The 26,812-nt window shown below is 41.7% G+C and overlaps 1 protein-coding gene across 1 annotated transcript; it reads left to right on the forward strand.

The window, feature by feature from the left end:
- Positions 1-333: 333 nt before the first annotated feature.
- LOC120992042 (gastrula zinc finger protein XlCGF17.1-like) lies at positions 334-26,562 on the forward strand. Its single transcript, XM_040420802.1, has 4 exons — positions 334-386; positions 21,732-21,852; positions 22,738-23,772; positions 24,227-26,562. Exons 2-3 carry the CDS (start codon positions 21,732-21,734, stop codon positions 23,727-23,729), a joined length of 1,113 nt encoding a protein of 370 aa, XP_040276736.1. The 5' UTR covers positions 334-386; the 3' UTR covers positions 23,730-23,772; positions 24,227-26,562.
- Positions 26,563-26,812: the final 250 nt, after the last annotated feature.

Raw genomic sequence — 26,812 nt, forward strand, 5'->3', positions numbered from 1 at the left:
TGCAGTGACATGTAATGAAGGAGCACCAGCCTCTTATATCACAAGGTAAGAGCCGTCATGTGCAGTGTATACATTGTAGATCATACATGGAGCTTCTGGGCAATGTCCGCCCCTGTGTGACTGTATAGAGCCTGATGTCGGAGCTTCTGTCAGAGGGAGATATCAGGAAACCCTCCAGTGTTATCTCCTCCGATCACTAAACCTAGAAGTGAAGGAGCTGAGAGAAGAGTCTGATCTATAGACAGATCTACAGGAGGCCATGTATTCAGTCACTGTGTGCTTGTGTCTCCACAGATGGATCCAGGAGGAGAAATCCACCAGAGAGATGTCCCCGTCCTCTGTATTCCCAGGACTGTCCAGAGGAGAAGGTCCCAGAGAACTCTCAGGTAGATGGAGCTGAGCCCTGTACACATCTATATAGGGGGGTCCTGCAGTCATAGAGGGGTCATAGATTGTGGGGGTCTCTTCTGTGGATCTGTTAGATTTCCCACCTGTCTGCTGTATTGTACTGAATTGTTACAGATGACAAATCAGGGGGAAGATCTGACTGATATTAAAGTGGAGGATGAAGAAGAGAGGATGACGGGATATCCCCCGTGTAAGAGTGAGGTGGAGGAGGACATTCCAGGAGATGTCTCCACAGGTATGGAATTATGAATGGTGAAATGGAATTTTGAGGTTTGTTAAAGGGTTTTCCCCAATAACATTGTTTATAAAATGATAATGCCCATGTTTCCTGTGATGACTACATCAATGCTGTGCAGTATGGTTGTGCCACCGCTCCCAGTCTTTCCACACACAATGGGCCAAATTTAGTCTTCCAGAGTAAACTATCTCCTAATTTGTAGTTGTCCTTTTCTGTTCCTGCAGAGTTCCCTGAGGTCCTCGGTAACAACCACTGAGTGTATTGTTATAGACAGGACTATTTTTGTCACTTCTCAAACAATTTTGGGGCTTTTTTGTGTTGTTCTATGTATGTCTTGGGTTTCTCAAGAATGAGTGTGATGTCATTGGTGGACAATGCTACTTTAGATTCACTGGATCCAGTTTAATTTCGTAGTAAAGCGATGAGTCTTCGAGATAAGAAATCAGGGGTTCAAATTGAATGGATGTAAAAGAAAGCTTTGAGTATAGCGCTGGGCTGTAGGATTTTTATATCGGTCTGAAATGAATACTCTGAAATTGCCCCTGAAACGCCCCTCAAGTCTTGAACCTTCCCAGCTACGCTATTAAAAACTCTTTACTTGTAATGTGATAATCTCACTCATCTAAGGATGGTTCCGGACCATGTGTAGATCTGTCAGGACCTTGCAGATGTTCATAAGAGCCACTTGTCCCCAATCAAGTCCTTCCTGGGATGTACTGATAATATTAAGAAACAGAGAAGACAATATATTATTTTTGACAGTAGCTCCATCTAGTAAATCAGATGATATGAGTTTGGGATTATTAGGAAGTTTCCACGTTTATCTGGCACTTTGCCGTAAGCCGGCTTCATAGGAATCCAGCATTGAGCCTATCTGTAAGACATTTTAGTAATAGCTCAACAGAGGAGGAGTGATTCGTTCTACCAGCACTTCATATATTCTCACTGTGTAGTCTTCGATGCCAGGAGATGAAACAAGCTGGAGTAAGTTGTGACAAATTTATTAAGTAGTGCAGGACAGGAAACCGGCAGATATAAAAACAAGAGGAGGCTCTCCCTTTTTCAGTGCATTCCTGTCACGGCGCAGTGTGGTAAATACATTCCACACTGAACACAGAAGGGAAGGGAAAAGGTCTTAGTTCTGGAACCTAGAGAAAGGGAAATGGTCACACCTAAAGAGTCCCTACGCCGAGCCCTGACTTCTATCAGTATGAACAGACCCTGATGGTAGGAATGTTCATACACAGGAACCTAGGCCCAATCTCGCCCTAACAGGGCCCTGCAGATAGTGTCAGGACATGGATGGCCTATTCCTTCCTAGATGAAGGAAAAGGAGACCCCTAAGGCCTAATATCAGCAGGTAGTGGAAAACCACAAATGACAAAGAAGATTAACTTAACTTCCAGAAGTATGCAGACGAGCAGGAACTCAGAGAGAGCCAACACCAGGACTTCCACAAACAAGGAGCTATCAACTGCATAGCATGATGGGTGAGGTCAGACTAAATAGAGGAGAAGGAATGACCACTTAAACTACACCTGAGACAAGAGGTGTGGTCATCCCCAGCAACAACCAAAGAGGCTGTGAATCACGTGCAGCCAGTCTCCTCAATCTTCTAGTTCCTGTCACAGATGGGACTGTGACAGTACCCCCCCTTCTACGGGTGGCCTCCGGACACCTCGAACAGTCTTTATCCGGATGAGCCCTGTGAAATTCCTTCACAAGACGATGAGCATTAACGTCGGCTGCTGGAACCCACATACTCTCCTCTGGTCCATAACCCTTCCAGTGGATGAGATACTAGAGGGATCTACGGAGAATTTGGGAGTCCACTATCCTGGCTATTTGAAATTCTAGATTACCGTCCACCATGACAGGCGCAGGAGGCAAGGAGAACGGTTCAACAGGTTCGACATATCTCTTCAACAACGACTTATGGAACACATTATGAATCTTCAAAGCCTGAGGGAGTTCAAGACGATAGGCAACCGGGTTAACAATGGCAATGATTTTATATGGACCAATAAAACTTGGGTCCAACTTCCAAGAAGGTACTTTTAACTTAATGTTTCTTGTGGACAGCCACACAGAATCACCCACTCTCAGATCCGGATCACTCATACGTCTCTTGTCAGCCATATGTTTATACTTATTGTCCATTTATTTATTTTTTTATTATTTTGAGTCTTCCGCCAAATAGATGACAAAGAAGAGGAAAATCGTTCCTCTTCCGGTATACCAGAAGTTTCCATACCAGAAAATGTGCCAAATTGCGGGTGGAACCCATATGCCCCAAAAACCGGCGACTTATCAGTGGACTCCTGTCTACGGTTATTTATGGCAAATTCGGCTAAAGACAAAAATAAAGACCACTCCTCCTGGTTCTCCGAGGCAAAACATCTCAAGTAAGTCTCCAGATTTTGGTTAGCGCGTTCAGTCAGTCTGTCTGTTCGACTGAGGATGAAAGGCCGAAGAGAAGGACAGTTGTACCCCCAGATGAGTACAGAACGCCTTCCAGAATTTAGAAACAAACTGAGTCCCCCTATCAGATACCACATCAGAAGGAATACCATGTAATTTCACGATGTTATCAACAAACACTTGTGCAAGAGTTTTAGCATTGAGAAGACCTGGTAATGCTATAAAGTGTGAAAACTTGCTGAAGCGATCAACAGCCACCAAAATCACAGTTTTTCCTGAAGAATTAGGCAAATCTGCAATAAAATCCATGAACAAATGAGTCCAAGGAATGGACGGGATGGGCAACGGAAGTAAGGATCCGGAAGGCCGAGTATGTGTCACCTTAGCACGCGCAAAAGTACTACAAGCTGACATACTCCTCAACACTCTTACGCAATCCCGGCCACCAAAATCTACGAGATTTGATATCAACAGTGGATCCGCTCCCAGGGTGTCCTGTGAGAACTGTACAATAATGTTCCTTGAACACCTTGTGACGTAATTCAGAAGGAACAAACAACTTCCCCGGAGGACAAGAATCCGGTGCATCTCCCTGGGTCTCCAACACCTCTGTCTCAAGGTCGGGATGTAGGGCGGATATTACTACCCCTTCGAACAATATCGGACCAGGATCTTCAGAATCACCTCCCCCAAGGAAGCTATGTGACAGCTTCCGTACCAGGGAGATAGGTGAGGATGAAATTAAATCTGGTGAAAAACGACCATCTGGCCTGCCTTGGGTTCAGTCGTTTAGCCGACTCCAGGTAAGCCAGATTTGTGTGGTCAGTAAGTACAGTAATAGGATGAATTGCTCCTTCCAACCAATACGCCATTCCTCAAAAGCCAACTTAATGGCCAGCAACTCTCTATTACCCACGTCATAATTCCCTTCTGCAGCCGACAGTTTCTTCGATATTTCGGGAATTTTTTGCAGAATATTCACTGCAAATTCGAGAATTCGCGATTTCGGCAATGTAATATGCACGTATTGCACGCACAATTTCATTACCTATAACAAACAATCACACAAAGGCTGTATGCCAAAAGCCGGGTATGTGCAAGACAACAACCTATCCATGAGACAGATACAGTCAGCATACCTTACATTGGCAGCCTTGTGCACTATGAGACATGCAAAACCAGCTTTCTATCCAAAAGGAGAAAGCCAGCAAGCCTCAAAGTTGCTTGATTTGAGTTGGATGGCTTGGGGGACCTGCGCACCTAGATCATTATCATTAGGGTGACAAAAGTTGTAATTTTTTTTATGCCAACTAACTCTTCTTTCACTGCTTAGGAGGGCTGCATAATAATTTTCAGTTTTCTAATGGTCCTAACATTATATTCAATAACCTTTCTATACTGTTTTGTCATGTAAACTCATTTGCATAAACTTGGGCATATGGGAAAGACACACAAATTAGCAGAATCTGCCTTGTTTTTCAGCTGAAACACTATTTGCATTTCTTTCCCATATGCCAAGTTTATGCAAATGAGGCAGGATTTTGCGGGAAGTGCCAACAAGCAGGGCATAAAAGCGCCGATTTTCAGAATGTAATTATATGTAACCTGTGCAGGATTAAAGGCTATGCAAAAGTGGAATGGAGCTCTGTCCTATGTGGATGTTGCCGTAGGCAAGGGACCTACAAAAGAACCAGAGTCCCCCAAAAATGCTGGAGCTGCACTCGCTATGAAAGAACTGGCGAAACCTGAGACTACGAGTGTACCTGGAACATCCAGAGTGCTGATGAAGGAGAAAATGGTGGATCCTGTGAAGAGTGCTCCTGGAAAATCTTCTCCTGCAAAAGTGGCAGGTGAACCTTTTACTGACGCAGGAGTGAAGGGGACGATCGCAGGAGAAGAAGACATGGACCTACATACAAAAGAAACAAAAAGAAAAGTGAGTGGTCATGAAGAACAGGTTCTCAGTGTCAAAAGAGCATCCCGTCAAAGTGCAGATGAGAGCGACAGCGGCTTAAGACCAAGCGTGACCTTATCTGATCCTATGCACATTCTTCAGTTTGAGAGCTCTGCATCACCAGAGCCATTAGTTCCATTTATGTCAAGTAGTTCATCTGATGAAATGACCTGATGCGCAATGCTTTCCTACAAATTCATCTCACAGAAAGTGAGAAATTTCGAGAGCTCAACAAAGAGAGCTGCTTTTGTATGCAAAGAGACTTTCTGTTATTTGAAGTTTTTTTCTTAATGGACAATGTCTGATACGCTAAAAATCTCCTCCCTTAACGTAAGGAGTATTAAGGGAGCACCTAAGAGAGCTGCTGTTTTGGCTTATCTGGAGACAGTCAACTGCGACATCATCTTTTTACAAGAATGTGGAATAGAATACTCCCCAAACTACGCAGACCAAAGGGAAAGTTGGACACATGGCCCTTCATTGTGGTCTGGAGACAACAGTAACAAAGCTACTGGAGTTATAATACTATTCAAAGGAAATAGTTGCCAAATCATTTCATACATACAATTGATTCCAGAAAGAGCTTTATTAGTAAATATCTACTTTAATGGCAAAGAACTCACTTTACTAAATGTATATGCTTCACCTGAACTTCATGAAAGAGCTGAGATGCTAGAGGATATACAACCTTTCTTAGCTGGTCAATCACCAGTGGTCATGGCCGGAGACTTTAATTGTGTCCTAAAAGAGGAAGACAGAACTGGTGAGAAAGTAAGAAGAAGGGACAAAACAGTGAAGCAACTTAAAAATATGATTTTGGACTTTAATTTAATTGACATTTGGAGTAATGTAAAGGACAATGACCCAGGATACACATGGAGTAACTCTTTAGTTCAATCAAGACTGGATTATTTCTAAATGTCAAAAGTCCTGAAGCCTGTGACGATGTCCCTGGAGGGTAATATCTTCTCTGATCATAAGTTGAAATTCTTCCTCAAAATTGGAATTAAAAAAGCAAAAGAGAAAAACTGTGGTTCAAAAATCTTAATACTGAACTACAGACTTGCCTGAAGCTGAGAAATGGAGGCATCGATGTCCCAGACCTGATAGAGAAAACAAAAGGAGAAATTAAAAAGGCAATTTACCAGAAAGGCAAAGAAATCATATTTATTACCAAAGTGAAGCAGCTTGAAGCTGATGACAAATGTACAAGATTCTTCTTAAACAAAACTGTAATATCAAATATCGGTGGTGAAACAAAAAAATAAGAAATGCTTAACAATTCTATTAAGAGCTGTTTAATAAAAAACAAATAGATAAAACCTTTCTTGAAGATGTCTTAAACTCGTTAGAAAACAAGCTGGAGAAAGAGGAGAAAGAAATGCTCTGTAAGGACATCTCGCTAGAAGAATTGCATACTGCCTTTAAAGGTTTCGCAAACAAAAAACAAAACTCCAAGGTCTGATGGACTTACAGTAGAATTTTACTTAACATTCTGGAATGTATTGAAAGCAGACCTGATGGCTATCTTCACAGAAGCTGTAAATAAAGAAATGTTGCCAGAATCTTGGAGGAAAGGTATCGTGACATTACTATAGAAAAAAGGCGACAAATCGCAATTAGAAATCTGTAGACCAATCACACTCCTAGATACGGATTACAAAGTTATGGCCAAGTTGCTTGTGAACCGGATTAAAAAAGTAATTGGCAAAGTAATACATAAAGACCAAGTATGTGCAGTCCCAGGTAGAGGAGTATGGGAAAATCTCAACATAATAGGAGACTGTATCTGGTATCAGAATGAGAGAAAACAAGATCTAGCCATACTATCCTTGGACTTTCTCAAAGCAGAGTGTCACATGAGTTTCTGTGGTTGGTGCTGAAGCAAATGAACTTTCCAGATGTTGTAATAAAACAGATATCATTGCTCTACAGAGAATCCTTCAGCCAAATTCTTATTAATGATTTTCTGTCTGGGAAAAGTCACTTTGTTTTCCGGAGTCAAGCAAGGTTGCCCCTTGTCACTCATTCTGTTTATTTGTGTTTTGGAGCCACTACTATTGCTACTACGAAAAGACAAGGTAATCAAGGGTGTCTCTATACCTGGTGGTAATGGACTTACTGTTAAAACAGGGGCCTACATGGATGATGTTACAATCCTATGTACAACAATACCTGCATTGAGAAGAGCCGTACAAATTATGGAATTCTTTTGCCAAACTTCTGCCTTTTGTCTTAATAGAACGAAGTGTGATTGCTTTGCCAAAGGAGATTGGAGAGAAGCAAATATCCCGGATATAAAAATACAAAAAGAGCTGATAAAAATACTTGGAGTAATTTTTCATGACCATAACAACGTAACACACTGGAAAATTGGCATTGAAAGGTAGACGTTCTAAATTAATCACTAATCCTCAGCCTGATAGAACGTTCAAAAACAAAATAATGAATTTTTATTAGAACCACATATCAAAAAAATCTAGTGGCCAAAACACCCTTTTCAGTATAAAACAGGCCAACAGGATACCCGGCATGTATAGAGGGACTCGGATACACGCCATCTACATGCCCGATAGCCTGACAAGGAATAAATAGTGCCCTGTGTGTATGCCGCCTCACTCTTGTTCCTGATTTTAATACAGTGAGTGTGTGTCACACAAGGGTGAACAAAAAGACAGCCAAACTAACAGTAGATATTGGGAAGTGTTAGCAATCCCCCTAATTTGTTGTACCTCCCAGTGTTACTGATTAAACCACCTGGGGGTAAGGGAGCTAATACACTAACACCTAGAGGCTATGGTGCCACAAGTCCTAAGCCCAGCTACTCCCAATCCTAACTGACATACTAAAATAGAAAGGTAATTGACGCTCGCTCAACGCGTTTCTGCGTGGTAACAGCCACGCTTCATCAGGAGCGATAGGTACACAGTAACCAAGTGAATGTTGTCAAAAGTTACATTGATAGCCGCACTGTAGCACGCGAAGACGGGCGCTGTGATGGCCGTACTTGGCCAAAAGAACGTCAGACTGAAGTAATCTTAGGGGGTGTTGGCGCCGCTGCCGGCCAATCAGGAGCAATGGCGCATCAAAGTGATCCCACTTCACCCCCCCACCCCCGACAGAACGAAGCAAGAGATATCGCCATTGGCGTCCATGCGGCTATGTGTTGCCCAGCATCATATGTGTTGGGTGGACATAGTACAGGTGAGGTGCACCAGAAAAGGGAATATAATAGTCGCAAACAACGGGAATTAATAGATCAAGGAAAACCGCAGGGCATGAATGGGAGTATACATAAATCTGTGGGTACATATACTAACGGGGCAATTCTGAGGCACTAGATCCAGGGAGTTAGTCTGATGCCTGATTGGAGTCGGGAAGGAATTTTTTATTCCCCTAAAGTGGGGAAAATTGGCTTCTACCTCACAGGGTTTATTTTTTTTGCCTTCCTCTGGATCAACTTGCAGGATAACAGGCCGAACTGGATGGACAAATGTCTTTTTTTCGGCCTTATGTACTATGTTACTATGTTACTAGATGATTACACAGACTAATGAACGGCTTGTGCCAATAGGAAGAAACTATTGAAGCAGGGGAAGTGCACATGATGACTTATAAGTACAGTATACCCCTATTCTGTAGCACTGAATATACGATAGATCAGGACCACACTATGGATACGATGAAGCACGCAAATGAGATTGCCTCAATTAGTCCTTTAGGGCTGACTGTCCGTAATTTAAAAATCCATCGAGTTTCATTGCGGAGTAACATCGTGTCGATGTCACCACCGCGAATAGGTCTCTTAATGTGTTCAATCCCCTGGACCCTGAGTACACTAGCATTGCCTCCATGATGATCACATATATGGCGTGCTACTGATGTCTCTCGAATGTTTCTATTATCCAATTGTCACGACCATGGTCATGGTCGTGACTTCCCCGCATGCAGTTGCCTGCTGTTTGGTCTGTTGTCAACCACATGGTGAGGACTGTTGGTATGTTACCTCACATGTGGTTGCCGCTTGCAACATGATTGTATTCACAGTATAGCAGCCTGAGCTGTTGCTAGGCAGCTTGCTGTGAAGGGCATGCGGTAACACCTGGCAACCTCTTTGTTTGTGTGCACTTTCCTGCACTTGCGGTTGTCCGTGGCAACGTGTGGATTTGTGTACATGTGTTGGCAGTGTCTCGGCCTTCTGGCTGTTCCCTAGGACATGGTTGCCACGCATGTCGTTGCCGGCGGTAACAGCTCCAGTGTGTTTATTGTGTGTGTATTCCCCTTTAAGTGGTTTCACTTCCCTGGTTGGTGTGGTAGGGTTAATTCCCTCTCCGGTGTGTGTCTGGGTGGGTGTGGCCACTTTGGGCTATAAAGCCCCTGTGGAGACCTGAAGTTGTGGGGTTCTCCAGCCTTGTAGTAAGCTGGAGGCATCCTCCTGGTCTCTAATACCATCTGCCAGTGAGGGCCACCCTTGTGGTCATAAACCTATGTATTGATGTTATTTTATGTTTATGTGGTGTCTGTTATTATTGCAGCTATGGATCTGGGTTCCTGTGTGTTTGTGTGTGTGCTGTGTCCTTTTATGTTTGGGTGTGGACATCATCTTGTGAGCACGGGATCCAGTCAGTGTTTCTGTGGCAGGTAGGGGTGGAAGTCCTTCACTCTCCTGCCATATCCATTGGCTGTTTATGTTTCTTTTCCTTTACAGCTTGGCCAGTTTAGACTTCTGTCTTTCCGTATCCAGGGGTCTGCACATGAATGGGTCTGCACACGTTCCGCCAAATTGCGGAATGGATGCGGACCCATTTTGCGGACGTGTGAATGGAAAATATATCCCTCAAAATGAAAATAAATTAAATTATTAAAGGTAAAGGGGTTCTGCGCTTTGTTTTAACTGATGATCTATCCTCTGGAGGATATACCTCTCCCTCTAAAGAAAGTGGACCCCTAATCAGTGTCACACTCTGATGAGGATCGATCTGTTTCCACCTCAGGATTGTTACCACGTTTCAAGTTGAAATCAAAGACTCTCCTTGAAATCACAAATGTCCCTATTGAACTGAAAGTGTTTTCTCTCTTTTACTTGACAGGTGAATTTTTCAATGTTTTGCCAAAGAATAGATTATGTTTTGCCAAAATCAATATGTGCACAAATTTTTTTTTGTTTGTGCTATACTCTCTTTCAAGTCACTTTCACTTTTGGTCAGTAATCCTTTTTCTTCCTCAAGTAGAATTTCATGAGACGGAGCAGCTGGTAAAATGGGGTTACGAAGCCCCCTAGGGACTATGTTGTTATTGATATATGTATCCAACGTTTGAACCTCCCACCAGCACGTATATGATCTTTGTAAATACGGGTGAGATTTTTAACAGATGAGTTAATGCTCACATTTGCTGTTGGCGCTGATAATTCCTTTTTGGAAAACACCTCTCTGGGATCACCCAGCCAACTCTCTGATCTGTATCTGTATATGGAGGCATTGGGGACAGACCCTTCACCGATCTAAGAACCCCCTCTACAAAATATCCTCCTTTAAGTGATACCACCCCCATTGACACTTTTGTATTAGTTGTAACAGAGGAGTTGTATAAGTTGGAGACTAAGCAGTGGGGTCCTGATAATCTGAGCAGGGTAGAAAGAACCCTCAGACAATGGGGGCAACATTGTCATCATGGATGACAACCAGTACTGAGACATGTGTCTGAGGATACTGGATGACAATGCCACATATAGACACCTCCCCACTGACCCCACTCCACTGTTAGGCACCAATTGTCCCTACTTCTGAATCAGGCCTATCATGATAACCTCATTAGCAAGACTGAGCTGGACTTTTTGTTACCCAAGTTTCCAGCTCTTGCCATCTTTTATAACTTACCTAAGCTTCAGAAAGGTAGGTACAACCATCAAGGGGAGAGCCATTGTTTCTGGCATAGGCAGACTTACTGCCAATATCAGCACCTACATTGATGTGGTGCTAAGACCTGGGACACGATGGATGTCCTGCAAAGATTGGATGGCTTCCCATGTGATGACGATACATGGCTGGCGAGTCTGGATGTCGAGGCCTTGTATAGTTCAATACCCCACCACACTGGATGCCAAGCCACCAAGGCCTTCCTCCAACAAAGGGGTGAACACTGTAACCGGCACAACGCTTTTATGATGGATCTGATAGAATTCATTCTGGCACACAATGTTTTTCTGTTTGACCGTAAGATTTTCCACCAGCTGAGGGGAGTTGTGATGGACAGTCCATGTGCCCCTACCTACGTAAATCTCTACCTGGGCTGGTGGGAAAGGTTGTCTTTAATGACACAATGGACCACTATACATCATCGATATTAATCTGGATTAGATAAATCGATGATGTATTTCTGCTGTGGAAAGGTGCAAGGGAGCTGTTCGCCCAATTTGTGGCAGAACTTAATATCTACCAGTTAGCCTGTTCTTCACGTCTGATATCAATGAACATGAGATCATGTTTCTACATCTAACCATTTACGCGGGGACAGAGGGCAAGATCGTCACGAACCTGTTTAGAAAAAAGACAGCGACAGTCTATTGCGTTGGGACAGTGGTCACCCTCTTGCCCTCAGAAAAGGAATCCCTATGGGACAATATTTGAGGGCAAGAAGAAACTTTTCTGAACTTAGCGACTTCAGGGTAGTTGCTTGTGAACTGAGATCCCGTTTTACTAACCGGGGTTACCCACAGGGGATTCTTAAGCAGGCATACCATCAATCGATGTGCGCTAATCGCGCACAACTCCTAAGCTCCAAAACTACTAAATAAGATAGTGCACCTATGATAAGGCACACAAACAGGTACGGGAGATATTACAGGCGCACTGGTCAATTTTGCAATCTCATCCAGATATAGGAAATTTGATATCTGAACGCCCCCTTGTTACCTATCATCGTAGCTCGAGCCTACACGACCGATTTGTCCACCTCCTGTACCAAAGCTCTTCATCATCGATGTGGCTTAAAAGTACCTTAACAGGTACGTTTCCATGCGGTTCCTGTGTGGCATGTGGCAATATACTGAAGGGTACTCTCTTCACCAGTTCAGTTACTTGTGAGAATTGCCGCATAAGATCCTTCATCAATTGCCTATCTGTAGGGGTCATTTATCTGCTTACATGTCAATATGGACTACAATATGTTGTCAAGACGAAGCGAGAACTATGGAGGAGAATAGGTGAGAACCTATTGGATAATAGAAACAATCGAGAGACATCAGTAGCACGCCATATATGTGATCATCATGGAGGCAATGCTAGTGTACTCAGGGTCCAGGGGATTGAACACATTAAGAGACCTATTCGCGGTGGTGACATCGACACGATGTTACTCCGCAAGGAAACCTCGATGGATCTTTAAATTACGGACAGTCAGCCCTAAAGGACTAATTGAGGCAATCTCATTTGGGTGCTTCATCGTATCCATAGTGTGGTCCTGATTCACCGTATATTCAGTGCTACAGAATAGGGGTATACTGTACTTATAAGTCATCATGTGCACTTCCCCTGCTTCAATAGTTTCTTCCTATTGGCACAAGCCGTTCATTAGTCTGTGTAATCATCTAGTGCCTCAGAATTGCCCCGTTAGTATATGTACCCACAGATTTATGTATACTGCCGTTCATGCCCTGTGGTTTTCCTTTATCTATTAATTTCCTTTGTTTGCGACTATTTATATTCCCTTTTCTGGCGCACCTCACCTGTACTATGTCCACCCAACACATATGATGCCCTGCGCTGGGCAACACATAACCGCATTCTTAATTCTCCCTTACCGATGAGCGTGCATGCGCTACCCCTCCGGATGTCAATGGCGATATCTCCCGCTTTGTGCCCTCGGGGGGTATGTCACTTTGATGCATCCTTACTCCCGATTGGCCGGCAGCGTCAACACACACCCCCTGGAGGGAGGGGCTAAGATTTCAGTCCAGCGTTCTTTTGGCCGAGCACGGCCATCACAGCGCCGGTCTCTGCACGTTACAGTGCGGCTACCAATGTAACTTTTGACAACATTCACTTGGTTACTGTGTACCTATCGCTCCTGATGAAGCGTGGCTGTTCCCTCGCAGAAACGCGTTGAGCGAGCGTCAATTACCTTACTATCTTAGTATGTCAGTTAGGATTGGGAGTAGCTGGGCTTTGTACTTGTGGCACCATAGCCTCTAGGTGTTAGTGTATTAGCTCCCTTACCCCCAGGTGGTTCAATCAGTAACACTGGGAGGTACAACAAATTAGGGGGATTGCTAACAATTCCCAATATCTACTGTTAGTGTCTTTTTGTTCACCCTTGTGTGACACACACTCATTGTATTAAAATCAGGAACAAGAGTGAGGCTGCATACACACAGGGCACTATTTATTCCTTGTCAGGCTATCGGGCATGTAGATGGCGTGTATCTGAGTCCCTCTACACATGCCGGGTATCCTGGTTTTATACTGAAAAGGGTGTTTTGGCCCCTAGATTTTTAGATATGTGGTTCTAATAAAACTTCATTATTTTGTTTTTGAACGTTCTATCAGGCTGAGGATTAGTGACAATAACAACGGTCAAAAGAGTTGGGAGAAAGTCAAAGCAAAATTCCAAAAGAAAGTGGAGTTATGGAAGCTGCACAAATGAACAATAGAAGGGAAAAATTTGATCATTAAAGCCCTAATAATTCCAATTCTACTGTTTTGAATGAAGTTTTCCCTCCAAGTGATCAGTGTCTGAAATATCTTCAGAGAGTAATCTTTCAGTTTATTTGGAGCTCGAAAATGGAGAAAGTCAATAAGGAGACAATGTATAAAGAAAAACAGTTCGGAGGCAAAGGGATACCTAATATTAAGAAACTTCTGTACTTGCATTTCTTTTCCCTGTGCTTCAGGATGATTAATAGAACCGAGAATACCTGGTCTTTTTCCCTAAAGTATGCAGCAGGACATTTGTTCCGGAAACGCCAATGGATACAATTTCCTTTAACAATACTAGTGTTGCTTGTCCCACCAAGGCAATATGTATTAATTGTGAAGATCATTCGACAGTACTCCCTAGAGAAATGTGAAAGAGACCGTTTGGATAATGCTAAAAGAAAATACATCTGAATAATAAGGAACAAGTCTGTCCAGTCTCAAATTATACAGAAGCCAAGTCTTTGGAATGTTGGAAGCTGTGTAATTGCGCTTACCTCTCGAACTGTTTAAAAGACTTAGCCTGGATGGTAATGCAGGATTGTCTACTGACGAGAGACATTCAGCACAGGAGAGGACTGGTGTCAATGGCAAAGTGTCCAAGAAGTGACTGTGGTATGGATGAAACCTCTCTCCGCGTAATGTGGAATTGTAAGTATGCACAGGACTTATGGAGGAGGATGGGTGTCTTGCTGAAGCATACTTGTGATCTGGGCTTCTTGAATCACAAACTAGTAATGTATGGACTTTGTACTGTGCTTTAGACAGGTAAGAAGCAGGTATTATGGACTATGGTGAACTGCTTGAAAAATACATTATGGAAAGTTCGTAATATTTTGTTGTTCAGGAGAGACTTGATTGAAGAAAAAGAATGCATCAAACTTGCTTTAAGTGAGATTTCTGTTTTCCATTTGTGTGACAGAAAACGTTTAGGTGTTACAGCTGCTACATCGTGGAATATTAACATGTGGAATGTGCTTCTTGATTAACTTTTGATTAAATTGTTTGATTGTAAGTTTTTTAGTTTTATAATAAAAATGTAAAGCTGGTTTTGTATTTCTCATAGTGCACAAGGCTGCCATTGTCAGGTATGCTGACTGTACCTGTCTCATGGATAGGTTGTTGTCTTGCACATACCCGGCTTTTGGCATACAGCCTTTGTGTGATTGTTTGTTATATGTTGTTTCTTGTGAGTTATTGGTAATGATTTATTTTAAAAGTAAAATAATATAGCATCTATAAAAGGAAATTATCAATAATAGGTAGTAAAATATTTATAATTTTTATTAATGATTATAAAAAAAAAAATCGGTATGGATGTAAGATAGCATAATAAGTATTAAGAGTAGCTATATACAATAAGTGAAAAAAGATTATAGGTTTATCTAGTGATAAAAAAAAATCTAAAATATTCACTATTATGAAGATATAGCAATATATTCTAGATCTTAGCGAATTCTCGAAGTGTTGATATTCGCTATTCACGCTCAACACTACCATTTACTAGGGGAAGGACCCTGCAATAAAACTGCTCCTACCCCGGATGTGTCAACTTCCACAATGAATGGCTGTGACACATGTGGTTGCACCAGTATAGGAGCAGAAGCAAAACATTCCATTACCGCAGAAAAGGCTTGTAATGCCGTATCAGACCAGACTGAGACATCCGAACCTTTCTTAGTCATGTCCGTCAAAGGTTTGACCACAGTCGAGTAGTTCAAAATAAATTTACGGTAGTAGTTGGTGAATCCCAAAAACTGAATAAGCGCTTTCAGATTTTCGGGTCGATCCCAGTCTAACACAGCACGGACCTGCTCAGGATCCATACGAAAACCTGAAGATGAGAGTAGATAACCCAGGAATTGCACTTCCTGAACCGCAAATGCACACTTCTCCAACTTGGCATACAATTCTCTTTTAGGATCAGTAACACCTGTCTCACGTGATCCTGATGAGTTTACATATCTGGAGAATATATTAATATGTCATCCAGATACACAACAACAAACCTCCCCACCAGATGATGAAAGATATCATTAACAAAATGCTGAAAAACCGCGGGAGCATTAGTTAATCCAAACGGCATGACCAGACTCTCAAAGTGACCCTCTGGGGTATTAAACGCCGTCTTACATTCATCCCCTTCCTTGATCCTGGCCATCTTATATGCCCCCCCTAAGGTCCAACTTGGAGAACACCTTGGCACCAACAATCTGATTAAACAAGTCAGGAATCAAACGAAGGGTGTACGGATCACGGACCGTAATACGATTGAGCTCACGGAAGTCCAGGCACGGCCTAAGAGTTCTGTCTTTCTTCTTTACAAAGAAAAACCCTGCCACCACTGGGGACTTGGAAGGTCTAATATGTCCCTTAGCCAAACTCTCGGCAATATACTCTCACGTGGCCGCTATTTTGGGTTCAGAGAGGTTATGACTGTGTTTTACCCACTCTGGAGCTGGGAGTGGCTGTGACACGCACAAGTCCAGCATTGTGTAATTGGAAGAGGGGCAGTCCTTGCCCTGAGAGGGAGAAAATCTGGCAGCATCATTGCTTTGCCAGTTTCTCCGTACCCGTAGGTCAAATTAGGAAATAAATTTCATATTTTTCAGGACAATTTTGCGCATCATCTGATATCAAAAATGACTGGAAGACAATACAGTGTGCCTGAGAACCGTAATATCTCAGACAGGGAATTTCCGATTTGTTTGCGTATTTCCAGGAAGGTGTGTTAGAATAACCCGAACAACCTCTGAAGAGATGGTTCCTTTCATATTTTCCTAACCCATGAAATATGAGGAAAATATGGGAAAAATATGAAGTCTATGGATTGGAGGTGACTTTCAGGTCATCTTCCTTCTTGTACTAACCAGCTGTGTGATAAGGATCTGTCCTTTTCTTCTGAAGTTCGCTGCCCAGGCTAAAGGTGTGAGACCTCCTGCGATGCAGGAGCCACACAGACTGGGAAGATGCACTTTTTATGAGGTTTTGTCATGATGATATCAGAGTGATGGATGTATAACCTGGCAGGGGGTGCTCCTCTGTCCAGGAAGATTATTTTGGCACAGAGGTGATAATTGACTCTGATATGTGAGCTGTGCTAGCAAGGTGAATTACTTCTGGGTTGAAAAAAAAAGATTTTAACTCTTTGTGTGCAGGAGAGGGCTCTTGTGATTTTTTTTTTTTTTTGTGATTTTTAAACCGGATGCATTCGCGATTTCTTTGTATTGCTGAGATCGCGAAGCGTCACACCATCCACATGATGTAACCTGATTGATCAGTCCAGGCCATCTTCCTCCTATAGTGCACCTGGTGTCATCTCATCTGTACGTAAGTGACACACTTGCATCCAACCATCCACATGATGTAATGTTGTAGTTCATCAGACCCTTTTTCCCACACTGCACCTGGTGCCATCTCTTCTCCAGGTAAGTGATGCACTCACATCTGGCCATCCATATAATGGATCGTGATTGATCAGAATATGCTGTATTCCTCATTGTTCCTTTCTCTAAAGCTCAGGTGTACATAGTAGTCACTTTGAGTGGTGAACAGGGATCACATAAACACTGTCCCTTCTGTGGCTACACAAGCTCCTACAAAACAAGCTGCAACATCCTGTCATCAGACCAGGTCGCCTTCTTTCCATAGTGCAAATGGTGCCATGATGCACACGCACACACCCAACCTTTCACATAATGTATTGTAATTCATCAGACCATGCTGTATTTTTCCATTTTTTTTCTTTTCTGATGCTCAATAGCTCATTGTAGTCACTTTTCAGTGATGGACAGGGGTCACATGGACACATTGAGCCTGCTGCAGTTTACACAGCCTCATACACAACAAGCTGTATTTTTTCTATGTTCTGACACCTTTCTATCATCACCAGCAGTAATGCTGTCAGTGGTTTGCCCTACAAACTGTTCTGTGAGATTAGACCAGATGGGCCTCAAACCACACACATCAGAGAGCCTTGGGCACATAGCCTTGAGTTAACTGGTTGTACTTACACTTTTTGTAGGTGTTAACCACTGCGTATCCTGAATATCCCACAATAACGTCCGCTCTGGAGATGATCTGACCCTGCCGTCCTCACACCTTTGGTCCTTAAGTTGCTCAGATTCTTAGTTTTGTCCATGTTCCTGCTTCTACCATCAACTTCATTGTCTGACTGTTTACTTTCTGAAAAATATTCCCCATGCTTCCCCGACAGACGCCATTGCCACCATACTATGGCTGATCAGAGTGTATACTGAGAAGGGCGAAACTGTCCTTCTAATGAATCTTCCTACAGAGGAGGGGGTTTTCAGTGATCTCAAAAGTTCCTGTTCCTGTCTAGCAGGGCGGCAGTCTTTCTCATGAAGCTGTCATGGGTTCACAGAAAATATCCAGGAAATGGCATCAGATTTTTTTTCCCCCTCTTTCACCATGACAGCCTGGTGAAGAGACTGGGAGTATTTGCTTTGTCTGATCTATTGACAGATATACAGGAGGCGTGTATTCAGTCACTGTGTGCTTGTGTCTCCACAGATGGATCCAGGAGAAGAAATCCACCAGAGAGATGTCCCCTTCCTCTGTATTCCCAGGACTGTCCAGAGGAGAAGGTCCCAGGGAACCCTCAGGTAGATGGAGCTGAGCTCTATACACATCTATATATGGGGTCCTGCAGTCATAGAGGGGTCATACAGTGGCTTGCAAAAGTTTAGGCACCCCTGGTCAAAATGAGTGTTGAGCGCGAATATTCGAATAGCGAATATTAATTGCGAATATTTCAACTTCGCAAATTCACGAATATTTCGAATATAGTGCTATATATTCGCTATATCTAATATTCGTAATTTTTTTACATCTGAAAACATGATTCCTCCGTGCTTCTTTCTTGTGGGTCAATGAGTCATTGGCCCACAAGCAACTTAAGCAGGAAGGAATCATGTTTTCAAATGGAAAAAAAATTACGAATATTCTAAAAAAAGACTATATAGAGCAATATAGGGAACATATTCCTTATTTTGAATATTCGCCTTTTTTCCCCCAATCTGTACAGTTGTTCGCATACTCCTCCCCGACAAGCGTACCGGTCACCATGGGAACGCCTGTGGGTTAGAAAATACCATCGGATCTGAGTTTTCCCTGAGATCGTGAAAACTCAGATCTGATGGTATATTCTAACCCACAGGCGTTCCCATGGTGACGGGGACGCTTGTCGGGGAGGAGTATGCCAAAGTGGAATACCAGTACACATTGAAAAAAAAAAAGACGAATATTCTAAATAACGAATATTCACTATATTGCTATAACTTCTTTTTTTAGAATATTCGTCATATTCTAAAACAAGAATATATAGCAATATAGCGAATATTTGTAAAATACACATATAGACTGCAATTTAGCTAATATAGTGCTATAGTATTTTTTTTTAATAGTGTACTTTTTTTCAAAATCTGAAGTTCAGAAGAGACAAAAAAAATTAGACAAAAAAAAAAGATTATAGTACTATATTAGCTTAATTACAGTCTATTTGTGTATTTTAAGAATATTCGCTATATTGCTATAACTTTGTTTTTTAGAATATTCGTCATATTCTAAAATATAGCAATATAGCTAAACATAACAAACATAGCAATATAGCGAATATTCGTAAAATGCACATATAGACTGCAATTTAGCTAATATAGTGCTTTAGTATTTTTTTTTATAGTGTACATTTTTTTTTCAAATCTGAACTTCAGAAGAGACAAAAAAAATTAGACTATAAAAAAAAAAGATTATAGCACTATATTAGCTAAATTACAGTCTATATTTTACGAATATTCTCTATATTGCTATAACTTCGTTTTTTAGAATATTCGTAATATTCTAAAAAAACAAAGTTATAGCAATATAGCGAATAATCGTAAAATACACATATTAGCCATAGCCAACCAATAGGAAAGTTGCCTTTATAAAGTTAAAATCGCAATACGTGAATAATTCAATCGCATATTATCCGCGATAAATAGAATAATGACGAATATTCGATTTAGAAGAATATAAGACGAATATTCAATCGAATATTTGCAAAATATCGCGAAATCTAATATGGCACCTCCCGCTCATCACTAGTCAAAATTACTGTTACTATGAACAGTTGAAGCAAGTTGAAGATGATCTCCAAAAGGCTGAACCTGGACATACCCATATTTTCACCCAGGCAGCCCCCCTGATGGTAGCATCGGAGCATTTCATGCTGCGATGCTCTCCCTTGCCCTGTGCACGGCAAGGGCTCTTTTATTTACCATAGCACACTGCCGGGCGGAGGCTTCCGCCCAGCAGTGTGTTCGGTGACATCACTGGCTCTAATGAGCCGACTTTAGTGCTGCCCTAGCCGTTTTACTGGCTAGGGCAGCTCTAAAGCCCGCCTATCAGTGCCGGTGATGTCACCAGGCTCAGTGCCGGATGGAAGCCTCCGTCTGGCAGCCCTGAGGAGAGCCCAGTTCATCACCGGAACTGCAGAAAATGCCTTTGCCCTGCGTGATTCAGCGCAGGGCAAAGTAGAGCATCGAAGCATAAACTGCTCCGATGCTCAAGGCAGAGGGGCTTCCTCTGTGAAAATTGGGGATATGTCCAGGTTCAGCTCTGAACCCGGACAACCCCTTTAAAGATGACACATTCCCTTTGTATTTTGTGCAAAAACATTTTTTATTTTAATTTACATTTTCGAAAAAAGGAAAAGGGCCCAAAACAAAACTGTAGGCACCCTGCAGGGTAGTACCTAGGAGCAAAGAGTCTTTCAGGTCTTGTTTGAGGGATTCTCATCCATTCTTCCTTGCAGACGTCTTCCAGTTCTATGAGATTCCTGGGCCATCTTGCATGCGCTGCTCTTTTGAGGTCTATCCACAGATTTCCATTGATGTTCAAATCAAGGGACTATGATGGCCATGGTAAAACCTTCATCTTGCACCTTTTAAGGTTGCTTGTTGTGGATTTTGAGGTGTGTTTAGGATCACAATCCATTTGTACAAGCCATTCTCTTTTCAACTTCAGCTTTTTTTACAGTTGGTGTTATGTTTGCTTCCAGAATTTGCTGGAATTTCATTGAATCAATTCTTTCCTTTACCCGTGAAATGTTCCCTGTGCAATTGGCTTCAACACAACCCCAAAGCATCATTGATCCCCCCATGCTTAATGACTGGAGAAGTGTTCTTTTATGAATTTCTGTGCCCTTTTTTTCTCCAAACATACCTTTGCTCATTGTGGCCAAATTATTCTATTTTATTCTCATTGGTCCACAGGACTTGTTTTCAAAATGCATCACGCTTGTTTCGATATTTTGTGGTGAGGACTCGGAGGCAGGACAGGTTTTATTCCATTGACTCTTTCATGAAGGCCATATTTGTGTAGGTGTCGCTGAACAGTAGAACAATGTACCACAATTCCAGAGTCTGCTAAATCTTCCTGAAGGTCTTTTGCAGTCAGGCGGAGGTTCTGATTTTCTTTCTAGCAATCCTACGAGCAGCTGTCTCTGAAATTTTTCTTGGTCTTCCAGACCTTCTCTTGACCGCCACTGTTCTTGTTAACTGCCATTTCTTAAACGGCAACCTGAAAACACTTTGCTATCTTCTCATAGCCTTCTGCTTTGTGAACCTCAACCATTTTCATTTGTAGTGTGTTAGCCAGCCACTTAGAAGAACCTGTGGCTGCTGTTTTTCTGGGACAAGGTTAGAGAAGATTGGGTTTTTATAAAGCTTTGAAACTTGTATCGCCAAGCCTTTGCTAATGATGATTGTGAACAAGCCTTAACAGGCTATTTTAAATCTGAGACTTTGGTTAAAGTTATCTGAGCGATAAAACTGAGTTCCCATACTTTTGCAAGGTACTCCTTTCCTCATTTAATCTTCAACTTGTTTAACTGTTCACAGTAACAGTAATTTTGACCAGGGCTGTTCCAAAAATTTGCATGCCAGATTGTAGGGGTCTTTTATGTGGATCTGTTAGATTTCCCACCTGTCTGCTGTATTGTACTGAATTATTACAGATGACAAATCATCGGGAACATCTGACTATTATTAAAGTGGAGGATGAAGAAGAGTGGATGATGGGTCAACCCCTGTGTAAGAGTGAAGTGGAGGAGGACATTCCAGGAGATGTTACCAAAGGTATGGAATCATGAATGGAGAAAGTGACTTCTTCAGATTCTGTCTTTGGTGCCTTAAGGGCTGAAGGAGAATCTGATCATCAGCTGCTGTGCTGCTTTTTGATTGGAGATGTCCTTCATATCATGAAGTGTTTTGCCTATTCAGCTGATGGCGATCTGTGATCATAATTAATTAAGCTTTAGGTGTGTAATATGGCATGAATTTTTCTAGAGAATCCACCAGCTTTATCATGTCTAAAAGATCGAATTAATATTAAATGCTGTTTGTGATGAGTGGTAATAGATTGTTTTTAAGTTAAAGAGGTTGTGCAGCTTGTTTATATCCTCAAGATAGGTCATTATAAATCTGATCGGCGGAGGTCCGGTGCCCAGCACCCCTACCAATCAGCTGTTTGAAGAGGAGGCAACACTCCATGTGAGGTCATCAATAGAAACAGGCTGCACAACCCCTTTAACTTGTATTGGCAGAAGGCAGGCTTGGTTGCCAGACATAGTGGGATTTTTCAAATTTCTGAGCTACAGATGTAGCAGGGTTAGCACTCTTAACTCAAATTTCTTAAATCATTGTGTTATCTTGAAACAAAAGCCATTGGAAAGCAATTGAAGGTGTTTGCTTAGTTTAGATAACACATCTCAGAAATCTCAGAAAGCATGAGTGTTAACTCTACTACATCGGTAGGTTTTTGTAATAACAATGGATACCGGGTGTAGACCAGAGTGCTATAGAAAGCTTTGGAATAAAGTGCAGTTTCTCTCATCCGAAGCTAAGAGTGGATTCTAAATTAATGGTTTATACCTCTAGTTCCTGGATCGAGTGCCAGCCTAATAGGAATTTGTCTACTCCGTAGTTTGGAAAAAACACAAATTAAATTTTTTATCTTAACAGAAAATCCCAGTAAGAATTCTGAGGGAAACTTCATGTTATCATTGAATTATAAAGCAGAGGATGAAGATATCTTACAGCGCTGTTCAGGAGAAACCTTTAATGTACATCCAGGACTTCGCAGTTCAGATCTGTCCTATAAGCCTCCTAATTATGAGGAAACTTTTCCTGACCCGTCACAGATTGTTACCGCAAGTACAGGTCAGAAAGAAGACAGAAGAATTAACTCAGTGGAGAAACCATATTCCTGTTCAGAATGTGGGAAATGCTTTATAAAGAAATCAAGTCTTGGTAAGCATAAGAGGCTTCACACAGGAGAGAAGCTGTGCTCGTGTTCCGAATGTGGGAGATGTTTTACAAATAGATCACATCTTATTATACATGAGAGACGTCACACAGGAGAGAAGCCATATTCATGTAAAGAATGTGGGAGATGTTTTACAGAGAAATCAAGTCTTGTTAAACATGAGAGACGTCACACAGGAGAGAAACCATATTCATGTTCAGTATGTGGGAAATGTTTTGTAGATAAATCAAGTCTTGTTCCACATGAGAGAAGTCACACAGGAGAGAAGCCGTATGCATGTTCAGTATGTGGGAAATGTTTTACAGATAAATCAAGTTGTGGTAAACATGAGAAAATTCATACTGGAGAGATTTATTCATGTTCTCAATGTGGGAAATGTTTTGCGTATAAATCAAGTCTTGTTACACATGAGAGAAGTCACACAGGAGAGAAGCCATTTTCATGCCCAGAATGTGGGAAATGTTTTAGAAATAAATCACATCTTGCTCAACATGAGAGACGTCACACAGGAGAGAAGCCACATCCATGTTCAGAATGTGGAAAACGTTTTAAAGAAAAATCACATCTTGTTAAACATGTGAAAATTCACACAGGTGAGAAGCCATTTTTATGTTTAAAATGTGGAAAAGGTTTTATAGAAAAATCATATCTTGTTAGACATGAGAGAACTCACACAGGAGAGAAGTAAGTTTCATGACTGAGAAATGTTTTACTACTAAAGCCAAACTTAAAGAGGACCTTTCACCTATTCTTACTCTATGAACTAAGTATACAGCCATGTGGAGCGGCGCCCGGGGATCTCACTGCACTTACTATTATCCCCAGGCGCCGCTCCGTTCTCCTGCTATGCCCTCCGGTATCTCCGTTCCCTAAGTTATGGTAGGCGGAGTCTGCCCTAGCGCTGGCCAATCGCATTGCAGAGCTCACAGCCTGGGAGAAAATAACCTCACAGGCTGTGAGCTCTGCGCTGCGATTGGCCAGCGCTAGGGCAGACTCCGCCTACCATAACTTAGGGACTGGTATCTCCGCCTACTATAACTTAGGGAACGGAGATACCGGAGGGCATAGCAGGAGAACGGAGCGGCGCCCGGGGATAATAGTAAGTGCAGTGAGATCCCCGGGCGCCGCTCCACATGGCTGTATACTTAGTTCATAGGGTAAGAATAGGTGAAAGGTCCTCTTTAAGAAGCATCAGAGAAGTCACACAGGAGAATAGCCTTTTTGACGGTTTATATGTGGAAAATATTTTGGAAGAAAATCAAGAACTGAAAATCATCAGACCAGAAAAAAACTATATTATTTTTTGGAATATGGGAAATGCTATAAGAGTGAAGAAGAATTTTATACCCATTTTATTCAGACACGAAAATATTAGGGCTGCATGACAATATGTGTTGGGTACAGCGAGTCTCTAGTCATGCAATTTGTCTGTAACTTGCTGTGGAGATATTGAGCTGAGGTTTGGATGTTAAAAAAAAGCGTCCCCATTGTTACAAACATAGATTTTTATTTTTATTTGGCTCATATTATTGTCTACTATTGTCACCATCTAGAACCATAGCCTGCAAACTCAGAAACTGCTACCAGTCTTCTTTAATAAGTCTGATTGGTAAGCTACCCCAAGGTTCCTCACCAGAGCCTGCCACAAGGCGGATGGATGGACTCGGCTGCTGGGGCCCAGGTTATACCTGTTGAGTAAGGTAGCAGAAAACTGTTGCGAGCATGCCTACCAGAATGACCAGGAGGTGTAAAGAGTAGTCGACAATGAGGGTTAATTGAGAAAACAAGCCACAGTCAGAGTGTAACTAAAACTGCTCCTTCCTGTTCAAGTGAATGGGGTGGAGGATCTGTAATTACACCTACCCACCACTGCAATGCTGACGGTGAGCGGATAATCAATGAACAGAAGAGGTAGAAGCACTGCATTCTCCTCTAGACTCTAGAACTGAGTGATATATCGGTGGTGGGAATCGCTTGTGATGTCACATCTGTTAATTAACCCCTGAATAATGCCAACATGACTTCAGTGACAAAGTGATGCTCATATATGTGTTTCATATGTATCCTCCTCCTTCTTTATTACCCGCAGAACATGAATGGAGACATGAGGATGAATTATTAGTATCTTATGTCTCAGATAATTACTGGCCAGTAAGTTGCCCACTCATTTGGGTTCTGCTTCTGGAAAACAAATAGACTTCATGAATTTTACTAATTTTACCGCCAAACATTTTATTAGACTTATTGAATATAAAATCGAACCCCGGGTCTGGGTAATAATAGAATGTATACCGTAAACAAACAATATCTCTGGGTGATTTAACATTTTTATTTCAGATTATACATTTGGATTTAAAGGTCCATTAATACTACATGTGTTTCCTATATTCATGCTTAATCTTCAAAGGGTTAATGGTTAAATCTGCAGAGGTATGCCCCAAGGAAGAGAACCATCTCGGCAATGCCACCTAGTTGAAGTGGCTCCCTATGAGTCAAAATCTGACTTTCCTTGGAATTTGACAAGGGAGTATAGCCAGGTCAGATATCCATCCGTAGACAGCTGTTTTGGAAAGGTTATATGTAATCCAGAAGTTATAACTGAAATTGTTATCCTTTTTATCTCCATTTAAGAGGTTTCCCTGGGACAAGTTTTCTACTCTGTTATGGGCTTTTTGAACATGATTGGTTGGATAACCTTTCCGATTAAATCTATGTATTAATATCTGACTTTGTACTGTAAAGTCACTGTCTAATGTGCAATTTATTCCTATCCTTTTAAATTGACTAAACGGAATTGACATTCAATTTTTTGTAATGGGTACTGGTAAAATCCAGATAACTTCCCCGTGTGAAGAAGATGTGTGTAATAATTCTGTCCTCATGTGATAATTCCAGGTCTAAATATTCAGTTTTTGCTTGTTGTGGGTCCCAGTGATCATGAGGTTCAACTCATTAGTATTCAAAAAGGAAACTTCTTCAGCTCCTCCTAACTGCCACCCCAAATAAATATTAAGTCATCTATGTAACGTCAGTATATAATTGTATTACCATTTGTGTTGAGAGTAGATGTATTGTTCTTCAAATATGCCCATATATACAAATTGCCAAAGCTAGGGGCAAATCTAATGCCCACTGCAGTGCCCTGAATTAGTGTATATAATTTTGCCAATATAAACTCCTTTTGGGCTTCTGATATGGTTGGATCTCTACTTAGGTATTCATATACACTTTCAAGGCCCGGTATGTCGTCAGGTATGTTGGTATACAGAGCAGACCGATCAAGGGTGAACCATAAATGAGTATTCTTCCATTTTATACTGTACAGTCGATACAGTATATAAGAGACGATATGTCAGATAAGATTTCAAACTGAGAATGCAATGGGATAAATTGCAGGTCAGTGACGAAATACCTGAGATAATGGACCTCCCTGGGGTAGTTTACAAAACTCTTGTGGACCTTTGGCAGATGGTAAAACGTTGCAATGACTGTTCTTTAGTAGAAATATATTCTTTCTCTTTTTTTGTAATTACAGTCCTGATCAAAAGTTTAAGTCCACTTGAAAAATGGCAAATAATTATATTTAGCATGGCTGGATCTTAACAAGTTTCTAAGTAGAGCTTCAACATGCAACAAGAAGAAATGGGAGTGAGACAAAACATTTTTTGAGCATTCAATTTAATGAAAACAACGAATAAACTGAAACAGGCTGTTTTTCGGCTGATCAAAAGTTTAGGACCACATGCCTTTAAAAGGCCAAATCTGTGCACA

This window comes from Bufo bufo, chromosome 2, assembly GCF_905171765.1.
Source record: "Bufo bufo chromosome 2, aBufBuf1.1, whole genome shotgun sequence".
NCBI classification, from domain to species: Eukaryota; Metazoa; Chordata; class Amphibia; order Anura; family Bufonidae; genus Bufo; species Bufo bufo.